General features: G+C 39.5%; 3 protein-coding genes and 1 non-coding gene across 5 annotated transcripts; 3 read left to right on the top strand and 1 right to left on the bottom strand.

Annotated features, from left to right (window-relative positions):
- Window positions 1-1,841: 1,841 nt before the first annotated feature.
- Window positions 1,842-9,783, top strand: LOC112202190 (glycogen phosphorylase 1). 2 transcript variants are annotated; one of them, XM_024343121.2, is made up of 22 exons: window positions 1,842-2,684; window positions 2,828-2,942; window positions 3,126-3,226; window positions 3,658-3,749; window positions 4,151-4,286; window positions 4,419-4,487; window positions 4,644-4,745; window positions 4,943-5,041; window positions 5,156-5,266; window positions 5,467-5,673; window positions 5,974-6,081; window positions 6,358-6,453; window positions 6,580-6,636; window positions 6,908-7,054; window positions 7,150-7,209; window positions 7,324-7,428; window positions 7,743-7,904; window positions 8,059-8,132; window positions 8,558-8,681; window positions 8,875-8,966; window positions 9,127-9,244; window positions 9,321-9,783. In XM_024343121.2, exons 1-22 carry the CDS (start codon window positions 1,971-1,973, stop codon window positions 9,483-9,485), a joined length of 3,054 nt encoding a protein of 1,017 aa, XP_024198889.1. In that variant the 5' UTR covers window positions 1,842-1,970; the 3' UTR covers window positions 9,486-9,783. The 2 variants fall into 2 exon arrangements, with proteins under 2 accessions (XP_024198889.1, XP_024198890.1); XM_024343122.2 differs by lacking the exons at window positions 8,875-8,966; window positions 9,127-9,244; window positions 9,321-9,783 and having other exon boundaries at window positions 8,566-8,681.
- A 512-nt stretch (window positions 9,784-10,295) lies between these two features.
- On the top strand, window positions 10,296-13,385 carry LOC112166394. The gene is made up of 9 exons (XM_024303236.2): window positions 10,296-10,620; window positions 10,702-10,829; window positions 10,920-10,967; window positions 11,054-11,167; window positions 11,251-11,319; window positions 11,407-11,463; window positions 11,625-11,750; window positions 12,705-12,785; window positions 13,028-13,385. Exons 1-9 carry the CDS (start codon window positions 10,476-10,478, stop codon window positions 13,154-13,156), a joined length of 897 nt encoding a protein of 298 aa, XP_024159004.1. The 5' UTR covers window positions 10,296-10,475; the 3' UTR covers window positions 13,157-13,385.
- TRNAD-GUC lies at window positions 12,869-12,940 on the bottom strand. Its single transcript has one exon. It is a non-coding gene; the product is annotated as a tRNA-Asp (tRNA).
- Window positions 13,386-13,893: 508 nt separating the features above from the next.
- LOC112167570 lies at window positions 13,894-14,493 on the top strand. The gene has a single exon (XM_024304608.2). It carries the CDS (start codon window positions 13,949-13,951, stop codon window positions 14,402-14,404), a length of 456 nt encoding a protein of 151 aa, XP_024160376.1. The 5' UTR covers window positions 13,894-13,948; the 3' UTR covers window positions 14,405-14,493.
- Window positions 14,494-15,491: the final 998 nt, after the last annotated feature.

Raw genomic sequence — 15,491 nt, 5'->3', positions numbered from 1 at the left:
AATTATGGCTTTAGCTTGTTTTGCTTCAAAAGTAGTAACTTGCTCAATGGAGAGCACGTTCTGACTAGGCTCTTGGATGACTTCCAGAAGTCCATTAGCCTTAAGATGTTGACGCACATCTCGGACCCATCTGTGGTATCCTGTGCCAGTTGTCTCTAGTGGAACAAAGTTCAACTTGTTCAGGTAACTCATCCTGAAAAACAACACAAGATTAGGGTTAGTTTCGGAGCGAAAAAGGCTACCACAAAAAACTATTAAATTTCCAAGCGTAGTCGCTTCCAAGAAATTAGGGATTTTCTGAGCGTAGTCGCTTCCAAGAAAATCCGATTCCAAGAGGGGTTTTGGATTAGATCGAAACAACGATGTATGTGGTCGATCGTTTTGTTCTCAACAAACTCTAAGTTTGGAGGACTCTACAAGCTCCAAGCTTGAAGTGAGCACGAACCCCCACAGTTCGGCTTTTGGTCTCCCCTATGAAGAAGAAAGGGGGGTAGAAGAAGAGATGTTGGAAGTCCCCGAGAAAAGAAGAAGAAATTAAAAAAAAAAACTTCAAAAAGGGGAACTTTTAGGAAAAATTACCTTAAAAGTGGCCGGAAAACTTAACCAAAAAGTTGGCAGGAAAAAAGTCGCCGGAAAAGTGTTGACCGGCGTTGACCGGGGTGCTGACGTGGCAGATCGGAGCTGACGTGGCAATGCGGCGCTAAAGTGGCAGGGCTGACTGGATGCTGACGTGTGCTGACTGTGTGCCTACGTGGACGCTGACGTGGCAGCTGACGTTAGTGGGCTGCGTTGCTGGGCTTCGGGCTGCAGGGCTTCTGGGCCTTGGACTTCTGCTTCTGGGCCTTGGGCTGAGATCTGGGCCTAGGGCTGACCAGAGGTTGACGTTGACTGAAGCACAGGTTCAGGCGGCGGTTCGGTGGTTCAGGCGGCCGGTTCACGTGTTTCTAGGCCGGTTCCGGTGGTGATTTTTCCGCTCCGGTGATCTGGGGTCCGGCTGCAGCTGCTAGTGAAGTTTGGTAGCAGTAGGCAGGGAGGAAAGCTTCGAACCGGGCAGGGAGGATATCGGTATTTCCGGGGGCCGGTTCGGGTATTTTCTAGCAGGTTCTGGGGACAGCGCCGTCTGTTCTGGGCTCCTGGAGGTGAGAGCTTCAAGGCAGGAGGCGGAGGTTTCTAGGGTTTGAAGGCTACGAATATTAGGTTTCAGGGTTAGTGCTTCGTGCTGATAACGTGTTTTAGAGAATCAGAAATTGAGAGAAATTCGCTGTGTCCTTTCATTGATAATAGGGGTCTCTTTATATAGAGGATTACAATGCATAGAGTTAGAATCATACAAGGAAAGCTAATCTCTAGATTCTTCTAATTGAACCCGATTACCACTAGGTCAAGCAACCTAGAATTTGGATTAAACACAAATAGAGATATCCTTAAACATATCAACCTTATTTTTTAAAAACAAAAAGTTTATTTAATGCAATCTAACCATCTATTTATGTGGGTGCAAGTGCACGTCGGTGCTCTGAATCATCTCCCAGGGCTGAAATCGCATTCAATACATAGAAGATCTTATGTATTCTTACAAACTTTCAATGTTAAGTGTTAACTTCAATCCTAATCAATATCTTCTAGTTCTACGAACTAATTAAACTCGAACGAGTCAAAAATGGGCCACACTCAAAACTGTATCGAGCCGATTACACGTTACGCTTCCCTCCAAATGTTAGCAATAAAACTAAACCTCACCGTATCCCACTGAGGTCGCCCACACGCCACCGCTCACTTGAAATCCGTGAAAAAAGAAAAGAAAAAAGAACGTGCTCTTTTTCCTACTCCCACGCTCTCTCACTCAGAGTCACATATACAGAGACAGTTGCACTCAAACCTCCTCCTCCTCTCTACCTCTCTCTCTCTCTCTCTCTCTTCCCTAACGCCAATGTGAACCTCTTGATTTCTCTCTAACCTCACATTCCGCAATGTTGATTCTACCCTCGCGCTTCCTCACCTTCCACCACCGACCAACCCTCGCATTCTCACCCTTCCCGCCATCATCACCGCCGTCGCCGTCGCCGTCGTCCATCTTCTACGCGCCGACGAACAATGTCTCCAGACCTCTACGCGCCGAACAATGTCTCCAACCGCTCTCCGCCGCGTCATCCTCCTCCTCCTCCTCGGTCACGGTGGAAAACTCCGAGGAATACTACTCCGAATCCGACGGAGCCGCCGCGTCCGCCACCACGCAGTTCGTGATCCGCGCCCGCAACCGCATCGGCCTCCTTGGGATCATCACGCGCGTGTTCGACGTCCTCGGCCTCCGCGTCGACAGGGCCACCGTGGAATTCGAAGGCGACTACTTCGTGAAGCGGTTCTTCGTCACCGATTCCCGAGGCGCGAGGATCGAGGACCTGGAGAGCCTGGACCGGATCCAGAAGGCGTTACTGGACGCCATCGACGACTGCGGCGGGTCCATCACCGCGGGGCCTACCACCACCACGAGAGGCGTCGTGGTCCGCAGGCCGGGTTTGGGCCTGGGCTCCGGCGAGCGCGGCGCTAAGGCGGAGAGGATGTTCGGGTTGATGGACGGGTTCTTGAAAAACGACCCGATTAGTCTTCAGAAGGATATTCTCTACCACGTTGAGTACACCGTGGCCAGGTCGAGGTTTAGCTTTGATGATTTTGAAGCTTATCAGGTAAAATCTAAATTTCTCTTCTTCATGTTGATCATCTGGATTGTGTTTTTAGCTAGTTTGGATACAGCTGTAAATTTGAGCGTTTTTAATTTTTGGCGGGAAATGTTCTTCGTGTTGAAGTTGCTTTTGATTCGAATTTGTAGGCTTTAGCGCACAGTGTAAGAGATCGCTTGATTGAGCGTTCGCATGATACTCAGCTTTTCTTCAAGAGGAAAGATCCGAAGCGCGTGTACTTCCTCTCGCTTGAGTTTCTTATGGGTATTGATGCACTTCCCATGTCCATTTTATGCATTTTGGTTATGCTTATAGATTGGTTTTCGTTATGATTTAATAGCCATTAAGTTGATCACTAGTAACTGTTGCTCACTTCATCTGGAGTAACTGTTTCTTTGATGTAGTTGCCGACTTGCTGCTAAACGCTATTTGTTATTGAACTGTCAGGTCGTTCATTGTCGAATAGTGTCATCAACCTTGGTATCCGAGACCAATACGCAGAGGCTTTAAGTCAGCTTGGCTTTGAGTTTGAAGTTCTGGCCGAGCAGGTTAGCAAGGATACCTTTTCGTGTGCTTTCAAAGTTCTTTTGTTAGTTGGAAAATATGATGAAGTAATTCTAGTGATGGGAGTTTCTAGAGCAACATAAAAAAGTAGCCGGAACTGAGACACTGTCATTGATATTATTCCCCCATTTTGCTCTCTCAGGAAACATTGAATCTTATATCAATCTTTTACCGTATTAAATGTGGTATTGGCATCAGTACATCATGTATATATGCTGCATGAACATCATATATTTATTAGAGGTAGAATGTATTTACACCAACTATATTTATGTGAATATACCACTATTAATCTAACTTCATTTGGAAAGATATAAGACTATTATCATTTATGTATCAATAGCATGTACTTTAGTATATACTACAGATGGCAATTTATTGTCCCATGGATAAGTTAATTTCGTGATGTTTCAAGGAAGGAGATGCTGCCCTTGGTAATGGTGGCCTAGCCCGTCTTTCAGCTTGCCAAATGGATTCTATGGCAACTTTGGATTATCCTGCATGGGGGTATGTTAACTCTATAATTAGCATATTTTAATTAAATTCATAATACCCCAATCTAAGTTTTGTCTCTAATACTAGGATCGATGAACAGCCCTTCTAGCTCTATGGTGTCTTTCCTTTAAGACAGGGAAGTCTAGGGAAAGGAAGGGAACTCTATTGTATATAAAGAAATATGGAAGCCACTATCCTTAGAAATAGAAAGACTATGGGAAATCCTTGAAGAGTATGATCCCATAATAGGTTTATGTGCCTCACCTATTATCGTCATATTTTGCATGCTCGATGGCTTTGAGATCTGAATATATTAATCTATATGAAAATAATCTGTGTTTTATTTTATTTTTTACCCCCTGTATTATCGTAATGGGAGGTTATTTAGTAATGTTGCAATTTCCAACTTGCAGTTATGGACTACGCTACCAATATGGACTATTCCGCCAGGTTATACTGGATGGCATTCAGCATGAACAGCCTGACTTCTGGTTGAACTTTGGGAATCCCTGGGAGACAGAGCGGGTTCATGTAACATATCCAGTGAAGGTTTGCAAGCATATCCTCTTTTTTAATTTAAGTGTTTATTTCTCATTCCATTTTGTTTTGATATTCATTATTTCTTCTACTAGCTTACAAAAGTTTTGGTAACTTTGCGTATTGTTTTTCTACATGGATAAGTTCTATGGGACTGTTGAAGAGGAAATCTTGAACGGAGAAAAATGTAATGTTTGGAACCCTGGAGAATTGGTAAGGCAATGAACTCTATTCCATCATCTGACGGTTCAATCCTTGAGGAAATCTTTTGATAATGTTTTTATATTTGCTATATGGATTACATGTTGTGAACATTATGGATATTATTGATTATTTCATCAGCTTAGTGGTTTGTCTACACACTGCTAGGTAGAAGCTGTGGCGTATGATAATCCTATACCTGGTTACGGAACCAGAAACACCATTACTCTCCGCTTATGGGCTGGAAAACCAAGTGATCAACGTGATATGGTAATTTTTCTACTAATCTTTATTATCATGCATTTGGTAGTTTTATTTTTTGATAGACAGTATCCCATGAGAATGCTAAATGAAAAAGTGGATACAGTATTCTCCATTAAAAAAAAAAAAAATTATAGCATTCATCTCTTGCCTCCTAGAACTTTTAGAGGTGGCTAATTTTCCTATGCAAAACTTCTCATATGCAGGAAGCTTTTAATACTGGAGATTACATCAATGCTCTTGTTTCTAGACAGAAAGCAGAAAATATAAGTAGTGTTTTGTACCCTGATGATCGTTCTTATCAGGTTTAATTCCTTTTTGTTAATTTGGTTATTTACATTTTGAAACTTTATTGTTGCTTATAACATTGCGTATTACCGTTTTGAATTTTGAGTTTTTTTTTTCCCCCTGGTTTACAGGGGAAGGAACTGCGGTTAAAACAACAATACTTCTTTGTCTCAGCATCCATACAAGACATAATACGGAGGTTCAAAGATGCTCACAGTAATTTTGATGAATTTCCTGATAAGGTTTGAATCTCACTAATATATGTTATATTATCATGTATATTGAATTGTAGGGAAAAAGAATGCTTTATGACTTAGTATTGTGAATTAAGGGATCATTTCCTTTTTCTATTGGTGCATTAGAGTTCTTCTAATACAGTCATTCAGGTTTGCTTTTCTGGTTCCCCTTCTTTTGTTGGCTCACCTTTCTTTGTCTTAATTAGGTTGCTCTGCAGCTCAATGATACTCACCCATCTCTTGCGATAGTCGAGGTCATGAGAGTGCTTGTCGACGAAGAGCATTTGGATTGGCATAAAGCTTGGGATATTGTTTGCAAACTCTTTTCTTTCACAATACACGCAGTAATTGCTGAAGGGTTGGAGAAAATCCCTGTTGATTTACTGGGTAGTCTTCTCCCACGCCATTTACAAGTGCGTTCCTAATGACTATTTTATGCATGCTTTGCTTTTTATTTGTAAAATGTGTTTCTGAAGACGTTTTCGACCTCCTTCTCCAATACAATAAGGGTGTGTGTGTGTGTGTATAAGTGGTATGCTAGGCCTTGAGATGTTTAATCAATTCATGCAAGGGTTCATTTCTTTCCATCAGATTGTCATGCAACCAACCATATAGACGATTGATAATTTCCATACATATATATTGTGGTAATAACCAGTATAAAATGATTTATTTGTCACTTAATAATCTTTATCACTAATTTGTTGTTCCAGATTATATATGACATTAACTTCAATTTTGTCGAAGAGTTGAAGAAGAGGATTGGTTTAGATTATGATCGTCTCTCTCGGATGTCTATTGTTGAGGAAGCTGCTGTAAAGGTACCTCTAGAAGCATTATAATTCATACTTCATGGTATATATGAGTCTGTGTTTCTCCTGGTAGTCTTTGTATACTCTATAGTCTTGGTATTGGACCACTGCTTATTCTGTCAATTATATCAACCCTTTGTGTGATATTATGCATAATCCTCTCATAAGAACCTTATATTAGCATATGAATTTTTGGTACTTCTTCTTACCCATCTCTGTAAGAATTCTTTGGTTTGATATGAAATACTTTGTAAATTGATCGTTGACTACCATTGGAGTTGTCAGACTATCCGAATGGCAAACCTGTCGGTTGTGTGTGCTCATACTGTGAATGGTGTTTCCACAGTACATTCAGAACTATTAAAAACAAAATTATTCAAGGTACTGTGTTTTCCTTGCATCATTGTCATTTTTTCTTGGCTTATAACTAAGTTACAAGATAATCCAAACTGCTTAAGTACCTTCTATTAGGTTAGTCGACAGACTGACACCTCTTTTCTTTAACAGGACTTCTATGAACTGTGGCCTGAGAAATTTCAATGCATGACAAATGGCGTCACCCAGGTATAACATTCAGAATGTCGTCTATCAAGTACTTTACAAGTTTCATTAGACTTTTGATTCTGTTTATACATACATACAAGCATACGCACACTAGTAAATAAATTATTAATTATTATTTTGACAAATATTGCGTATGGCTCATAACATATTTACAAAGGTTCTTATGATGCAGTGGTGTATCAGGGACCGATAATTCGATATCCACTAGTAGCATACAGTTTATATTCAAGTATATGTGAATGTGATAATGTACTGACATTTGAATTTTCAGCGCCGCTGGATTGTGGTGAGTAATCCTAGCCTGTGTGCTCTTCTCTCAAAATGGCTTGGAACAGAAGCCTGGATTCGTAATGTTGACCTTCTGACTGGCTTGAGAGAATATGCAGATGATGCTGATCTTCAACAAGAATGGATGATGGTACACTATAGGCTTCATACTTGTGCATTTCCTTAGAAACCGAGATTGTATTATGTTGCTGCTCTTTGTTTATTGCAAATATTTTCATGGCGTAGGTTAAGAAGGTTAACAAGATGAGGCTTGCTGAGTACATTGAAGCAATGAGTGGTGTGAAGGTTGGGACCGCAATTTCTTGGAATGTATATTTGGTTCTTTCGTTTGTCTAGTAGTCAGGTCTTATAGAAGCTTCTTTATGATCTAACATTGCAATGTATCACTTCTAACTGCAGGTTAGTTTAGATGCAATGTTTGATGTGCAGACAAAGAGAATACACGAGTACAAAAGACAATTGCTCAATATACTTGGCATCATTCATCGATATGACTGTATCAAGGTTAAGCTTTTTTTCAGAAGAACTTTGTATTCCACGCTAATAGAACTCATTAACAAAGAAGCCTTGGATTTTTTCTTTTTTGTTATTCTAAATGGAGCTACCTTACCACCCTCCAGCATTTGTGCATCAGTATTTTATACTTGGTCACAGTAATTATCATCTTTTGGCTTGAATGTTGGTGGGAAGTAATTTGTTAATTGTGGAATGAGAATTGACATAGTTGGAACCTTGTTTGATCTCATTCAATTGTGTACCATTATATGCTTACCATTTATGAATTTTAATCAATAAGTTGTCTTTTTACTTTGCTGCAGAACATGGATAAGAGTCAACAGAGCAAGGTTGTACCCCGTGTCTGCATTATTGGAGGAAAAGCTGCTCCTGGTTATGAAGTTGCAAAGAAGATTATCAAACTTTGTCATGCTGTAGCAGAAAAGATAAATAATGATAGCGACGTTGGGGATCTTCTAAAGCTGGTAAGGGATAGAATTATGTCTCGGAATGCATTCTTCCTATCTTCTGTTTTTGCACAGCTACTGTGAGGCACTAGCATAGGGAATGAAGTTTCTGGTCTTGCCATGTCAACATGGTATCAGTCATCTGCGATTTGATGCAAATTCTCTGTTTCAGGTTTTTATTCCTGATTATAATGTATCGCTTGCTGAAGTGGTAATACCAGGGGCTGACCTTTCCCAGCACTTAAGGTTTGTAAACATTGAAGGACTATGGTTGAACCCATGGAAAGACAATTGCTTTAAAAAACTACTTTGAGTTTCTTGAATTTTGTTCCAACTTAAGTTTTACTGCACTTTTCAGATTTGAGATGTTAACATTACTGTTTGTAGACAAGTGCTATTTTTGTAGTAAAACTTCAAATTAGAATACTGTGATGTATGAAACTATAGACCAATGACTAGTTGGTTTTTAGAATACCGGTTATCTCATCAAGCTTTTCATTTATGTTTTGGCGCAAGTAGTTTACTAAAATCCCCCAATATCAGCGGTGTTATTGTTAAGATGGGTGCATATGAGGCTTGCAATGATTCAACTAAAGTTTCGAACTTCTTTATTTAGAGAAATATATTTAGTATGTGTATTTGCTGCATACCATCTGATGATTCCTGTGCAGCACCGCAGGACATGAGGCTTCTGGAACTGGCAGCATGAAATTTCTCATGAACGGATGTTTACTCTTGGCTACAGAAGATGGGTCTACAGTTGAAATTGTTGAAGAAATAGGGGCAGAGAACTTGGTAAGTGTTGTCTAAGGTTATACTCAAGGGTGCAACTATGTATGCATTGGTTTTTCCTCAAAGATCAGATGATGTGTGGTTGAATACATTGAGATTTTGTAAGAACTAAGAACAGAATGGCCCCAAGCGAGATTTTTCTAGGCAACGTAATACAGCTGGAAGCTTTAACTGATTGGAGATTTGCTTTCTGCAGTTTTTGTTTGGTGCAAAGATTCATGAAGTTCCTGAATTGCGTGAGAAAGGACCTGCTCATGACGTGCCACTGCAATGTGCACGTGTTTTAAGGTATGCAACTACAATCACCATAGGAAGCACACTTAAAATTAGCCAGTTAGTGATATTTGTGTGACCTGTGTTGGATGCCATGACTCGGATGTAACTTTTCTGAGCAAGCTGTTATCTTATCAGATTCTAAGTTTGTTGTGATATTTATAATAATGTGTAGGCTGATCCGAGATGGTCATTTTGGCTTTCAAGACTATTTCCAATCTCTATGTGATAGTGTGGAGGGTGAGGACTTCTATCTGCTCAGCTCTGACTTTGGGAGCTATTTAGAGGCACAGGTAATCATTACTTTTCATGGGAGTGCCAAAGTATACTTCCTCTTGTTCTATAACTCTATATCTACATGTAAAATAGGCTGCTGCTGATAAAGCATTTGCGGATCCAAAGAAGTGGACTAAAATGAGCATCCTTAGCACAGCCGGTTCTGGCAGATTTAGCAGTGACAGAACAATCCGCGACTATGCTGAGAAGAGTTGGGGAATTGAACCGTGCCGATTCCCTTCCGAGTTCGACGGCTAGCTCAAGCTCACCCAAAGTAGTACTAGAAGTAACTATTCAGTTATTTCAGATTGCAATCAATAATGATGAATAAGTAAAGCTTTCTCATGCCATATCTGTTCCACTTATCTAACCGGTTGGGGCAGTGAAGAGGGTACAGAGGGTTTTCCTTCTCCTTAATTGTTTCACAGTATAGAGATAGCTACTACTCCTGTATATATAGTTCTTTTGCAACTCTATGTAATAACTATGGGCTATAGAGCCTATAGCCTAAACAAAATAATGTAAGTTTGTAAAGGGCTAATTAATAGTTTTGTTTAATAACAATCCAGAGTTTAGAGGATTTATCATGCACTGGAATATATGCAAGGCTATACAAGCACAAAAAATGAGACAAAAAACATGCTACTCTACTGTATCTACGGATCCACCATTTCTTTACCTCATTATACTTGATTATTTGCAGTTCATGCTCATGAATTCTAATAATCTAGTTCTTCGGTTAGATTGATGCGATGAGAATTTTGTTAGTAAAAGCAATGCTGACATGTTCGGTACTTATTTACTTAACGACCACTTCTTTTAGAAATTAGTTTACCAAGCAATCAACTGATTTATTTAACCACCACTCTTTGTCCTAAATAAGAATATCTCATTCTCATATCATAAGTCAACATATCTTATGAGCACAACAAATTTGCTATTTGTCAGTAAAAATAATGCTCAATCATTGCGAAATGCCAATGAAAAATCGTTGCTTAATTGACATTTCTGAGTTCTGAATACTATCGGCGAACTGTCGTCGACAAAGTGATTGCCACTCTTTTGCATTTTTTAAAACGTCGTCGTCCTCCACTTTCCTTCTTCCTCTTGTTGACTTGACCGGCGCTGTAACTACTAACTGATTCATTTCACTGAAACCGGAAATTGAAAATTTTCCCTGCAAATTTTCTGAATCGGCGCAAAAAAACACGAAGCGCTTCAGTCACAGTCAATTCCTGCAAGGACAGAATGAGAGTAGCAGCAAGTCATCTAATCCCAATCCTCTTCCTCTTTCCCGCCTTTTTTCCATCCCTCTCCGAAACCACCACCGATGATTCCTCCTCCTCCGTCGTATCCCAACTCCACCAATTCAAGCTCAAAATCGCTCATTTAGGTAATTTCACACTTCCACTCTTCGTTTCTTTTTTCGAGTTCGTAGGCTATATAGCGTTTGCTATTGATGTCGTTTCTGCAGAATCGGTTCTTGCGGAAAGCGTTCGGAATCTGAATGAGAGAATCGATCAAATCGAACAGCGCGAGAAGCGGATTGACTACATGTCGCAGAAGATCCACCATTTGCAATCTCTGTTATCCACTCTCAAGGTTTTGTTTTCATTTCTTTCGACCTGGTTCGATTCAGCTCATATGAACAATGAAAATGATGTAGGTGCAATTTCATTTGTATTATCACAGGAACACTCATTGCATGGTGATCAAAGACTTAATGCTCTAGAAGAAGAGGTTCTTTTTTTTTTTTGCAATTTTCAGTCAGTAATTAGTTGAAGAATTGGATTACTGGTTTGAGAATTAGGATTTTGAATTGATAGGTACGGCGTCTCTGGGCCGCTTCAAGGAAGAACAATTTCGATATTCATGTTTTGGAGTCCAAAGCACAAGATGCTGAGGAGAGGCTTGAAATGGTTACCTCTAAGGCTAAGAAGGTGCAATTTGTCTGTGGTCTTATGAGTGTGATGTTTTCATTGAGTGTTGAGTTTGCTGATGATTTGATTCTTGTTGCTTGCAGATGAATGACATGGTTACCGAGCAATGGATTCAACTTCAGAGACTGCAGCAGGCTCTTCATATTCAACAAGTATTTCCTCCTTCAAACTGGCTTGACATTCCTTATTTGATGCATTCTGCTACTTCACTGATAGTTGTTAGTTGCTTTTTGAAATAGTCGAGGACTTTGAGGGTTCAAAGGCAAGTAAGTTATACAAGATGCACATTCTTGAAGGTAAAGTTGGTCTATATGAATGTCCGGAATTTTGAATGAAATTTTACTGGATTGAACTTTAACTTCTTTCAAAAATGACAGCATAAAGTGTTGTCAACAACTGATACATTATTTTTCTATCTATAATCTAACACTAGCCCATTAAATCTGGTGTCTTGCAGTTCTTCAACAACCTTCTTGATGACCATTTGCTGAAGCTGCTTGGGTCTAACGTGAGATCCTTTTTCTCACGAACTCTGCATCAATTGGAAAGAGTCTTTATAGCATTTAAGAGGTCTCACCATAAGGTTAGTGCCAAAATTGTTGTCTTAATTAGTATTTCTTCAGAGTTCTTACTTTTTAGCATGACCCTGATGACATTCCTGTGATAGAGCTTTATAACCTCCCATTATCTCTGATGTCTAGTATAGTTGTAGGTTTTCTAGAAATTGCCTACTTTCATTGTTGTGTTTCTACATACCAAGAATCCTCAAGGGACTAGCTTTTAATTATTTAACTTGAGACCTTGAAGATGCCATAAATGTTTGTGGAAGTTTGCGGTACACTAGGGTGTTGGCTTTTTATTAGGAAACTCACTAAGCAGAAAGTTGAATCAATCAGTTACTTGAGGATCTTGAAAAGAGAGCATGCTATATAGTGGTTTTTGATCAGTCAGATGGTTTCTAACTACCTCAAGAAACATATATGGAAAACGTTGAGAAATTGATTGTCACGGATTGCTCCAGTTTCTACAATTGCAACAGCTACTTTTTTGGCTCCATTACTGTAAATTAGTTTCCTTCTGCTACCATATTTTTTTTACTACTTGTCTATTGCTCTTGCAAATAATTGTTGTTAAGTATGTGGTAAGATGGAATTACTGATAAAAGAAGGCAAGACAAGAGAAAACTGGTGTCTTACTATTTCAATTCAATCTTTGGAGTGTATTATCATCTGTTGGTTTGTCTTTGTGTCTCTTTTGCAATCCGGCAGTTGTACTATCATACTTCCTAGTAAGAAAGTTAATGTCTCTTTAAGAAAAACCACTGCATCGTTTGATCCCTCCCTATTTCATGCAGCTTAAGGAACCTTATTGACTGGGTCTCGATCGTACTATTCCAGTTGTCTGTACATTTAGATTATGTTGTATAAAGTCGAAACATCATGTTTGCTTCATCTGCCCATCCATTGTTTCAGGTTGTCATCAACTAGACACCTCTGTTGTCTGCTAATGAATTCCTGAAAACCTTTTCTTCATGCAGTTGCAGCATTCCATCAAAGAGGCATTGGAGAAGAATGAATTTACTGCAGCTCTTGCTAATGAGGAATTGGTTTTCTATGTGGTATGTAGTCAAGTTTAACATTTTTTTTTTCCATCTAAAACTGCATGAATTGTCCCAAAAAAAAAGAAAATTAAAAAAATTGTCGCCGTTGCCGGGGATCGAACCCGGGTCACCCGCGTGACAGGCGGGAATACTTACCACTATACTACAACGACTGGTTGTTAAAGTAGAGAGAAATTGCCTTATATATAGCTTGTTTAGCTTTATATTACATGGCATTAATCAAAGTCGCTAATTTTCAGGCTACTGCCCTCATCATCTTGCCAATAATGATGGCCTGGATGTTTCTCTCCTCAAAATTCCAAGCTAGTTGCTCTATTGACGTGACCTATATGCACTCGCAGACCTATACAAGTCCTGAGGGTGAATGAACACGAATTCTCCACACTTGATAATTGCTAACAGATATCTTGGTTCAAGTTATGAGATCAATTTTCTCGGAAAAAAAAAATGTTATGAGATCAGTGACCTTAGCTTTACAATTATGATTATATGTCAGATTCTCGTTGTATGTTTCAAAACATACCTTATGCATATCTTGTTATACTTCTGAAATCCAGATTGATACATTAGTGTGCTCAATCAGTGAGACATTTACAAGAAAAAGGTGTCAGGTTAATATACTGGGCATCCATCTGTGCTGCGTAAGCTTTTGAATTGTCGGTTGCTGCTTTAGTCCTCTGTAATGGCCTTAAAACTTTCCCCTGTTTTTGATTCAATTATAATCTTTTATGAAATGGACCCTGTGTCCTAACCACTCACCATTTTCATGAGAAGGAAAATGAAGCTCGATGGCATTAGAACTTTCCCCTCCTTTAGATTCAATTATAATCTGTTATGAAACGGACCCTCAGTCCTAACCACTCACCATTTTCATGAGAAGGAAAATTGAGCTCGATGGCCTTAGAACTTTCCCCTGCTTTAGATTCAATTATAATCTGTTATGAAATGGACCCTCTGTCCTAACCACTCACCATTTTCAAGAGAAGGAAGCTGTACCCGAGCTCCATTTTCCTTCCTCTCTATTTTTTGGCGGTAAAAATAAAAAATTATGATACTGTATGTTAACTTAGATATACAGTGAAATTGAATTAAAATTACCAACTTATGAATGAAAATGTGAGCACCCTCAACCTCATGTTGAGAGATAAGCACACAAAGGAATGGGAGACGAAGACACAACATGGGAGCAAAGGCTCAATGCCTTAACTCACATCCTCATCAACCCAACAACCACACCACCTCTCCATGCCCAGTTCTTCATCTCCACCCAAATTCCATGCTACCTAAACTGGGACTACCCACCAGTCCTCTGTACCAAATCCCCTTCTTATACTCATCTCAAATGGGGCATCTCTATCTTCCTCAAAAGGGTCTTCAAACTTGGGCCCCCTGAGACTTCCTGGAGGTCCAAGTGCCCATATCAGATCCCTCCACCATTGATTCTTGCTAAAGGAGTAGAGGAAGCTCAGTGGGATCCAGAGCAGAAGAGACTGTACTTTAGGAAGAGGCTGAGAAGAAAACGCTTTGCGCCTGATGTTAATCCTTGGATTCCTTTTCTAATTCCCAATATGTTGTTGTTATCTCTTCTTCTCTGGAACCCATATCCCGAAAATTGATTCCTGTTAATCTTATCTGGGTTTACGGGAAATCTGTGTTTTATTAATGCTTGATTTATTATATTAAAGAATGAATCTTTCAGCTGAAATTACTGTTCTTATTCTTTTTCTGACTTTGTATTTTATCAATTAAGCCACAAGCTTCCCACCTTGTTATTTTAAAACTCAAATCTGCAAGAAACACAAAGGCAGAGGTCAAAAGGGAAAAAGAGAGTGAGAAAAACAAAGAAGGTAGGAGCTGATCACCAAGGGCACTTTGAAAAGGCTGAGAGACTATTAACAATCCATGGCGCTAATCACGCAGCAAATTTCACCACATTCAAGGAAAAGAGGAGAATATAAAGAAAAAGCAGTAAAGGTTTTAGGTGCTTTTGCAGACCCAAACGTTGACAAAAAGCATTTTCTATTAGGGAAGAAGAAGACCCACAATTGCTATCAATCAATCGCTTTAATTCTGAACTGCTATAACCAAATAAGGAAGACTTCCCGCACATGACACATCCCACATCAGACGACACCGCACTTGGCCATATGCACATCAACTTCAATACCAATTTGCCATTGTAGGACTGTATACTAAGGCTCTCTTTTTTTTCTTTTTTTTTCTTTTTTCCGATAAAAAGCTTGACGTGTAAGTTAATCGGCGAGATCTCGTTAGTCTTTTGGTATTTCTCTCCGTAATGGTGGATGAGGTTCCGAGTAGATTAATGATAGATTTTCCACTGTGGAAGAGTTTTCACCGCCCAGACTGCTTTTTCCAAAGGGTTTTTACTGCTTTAAGACTAGTAACCCTTTAGTTTTTGTATCTCTCTTTTGCTTGGAAGGTAACAGCCTTTTGCTTTTGCTAAAATAAGTTCAGTGATAATATGGATGTATGTGTGTACCTGTTTTTACGTGTTCTTTCTTCTTTTGGCTTTTTATGATGAAACTAGAACTAGGTCTTTCGGTTTCGGTGGGGGGACAGGAGCTGGTGGCACATCACATGCATGGGCGTCGAAGCTTCTTCCTTTTAACTTTCACAGAGCTTATTAGTACCCACTACCTCCCAGCCCTCTTTTTTGGCCAGGAAATTAAGTCGAGTATCCTC

This window comes from Rosa chinensis, chromosome 5 (assembly GCF_002994745.2).
Source record: "Rosa chinensis cultivar Old Blush chromosome 5, RchiOBHm-V2, whole genome shotgun sequence".
Taxonomy (NCBI): Eukaryota; Viridiplantae; Streptophyta; class Magnoliopsida; order Rosales; family Rosaceae; genus Rosa; species Rosa chinensis.
This window is presented reverse-complemented; position numbering and strand designations above follow the sequence as displayed.

Bases quoted from the DNA above. Each gene is read 5' to 3' on its own strand.
- LOC112202190 (XM_024343121.2), top strand. From the start codon at position 1,971: ATGTTGATTCTACCCTCGCGCTTCCTCACCTTCCACCACCGACCAACC. The intron at 7,055-7,149 runs GTACACTATAGG...TTCATGGCGTAG, and splicing joins TTCAACAAGAATGGATGATG to GTTAAGAAGGTTAACAAGAT. The intron at 7,905-8,058 runs GTAAGGGATAGA...TCTCTGTTTCAG, and splicing joins TTGGGGATCTTCTAAAGCTG to GTTTTTATTCCTGATTATAA.
- LOC112167570 (XM_024304608.2), top strand. From the start codon at position 13,949: ATGGGAGACGAAGACACAACATGGGAGCAAAGGCTCAATGCCTTAACT.
- LOC112166394 (XM_024303236.2), top strand. From the start codon at position 10,476: ATGAGAGTAGCAGCAAGTCATCTAATCCCAATCCTCTTCCTCTTTCCC. The intron at 11,168-11,250 runs GTGCAATTTGTC...TGTTGCTTGCAG, and splicing joins TTACCTCTAAGGCTAAGAAG to ATGAATGACATGGTTACCGA. The intron at 11,751-12,704 runs GTTAGTGCCAAA...TTCTTCATGCAG, and splicing joins TTAAGAGGTCTCACCATAAG to TTGCAGCATTCCATCAAAGA.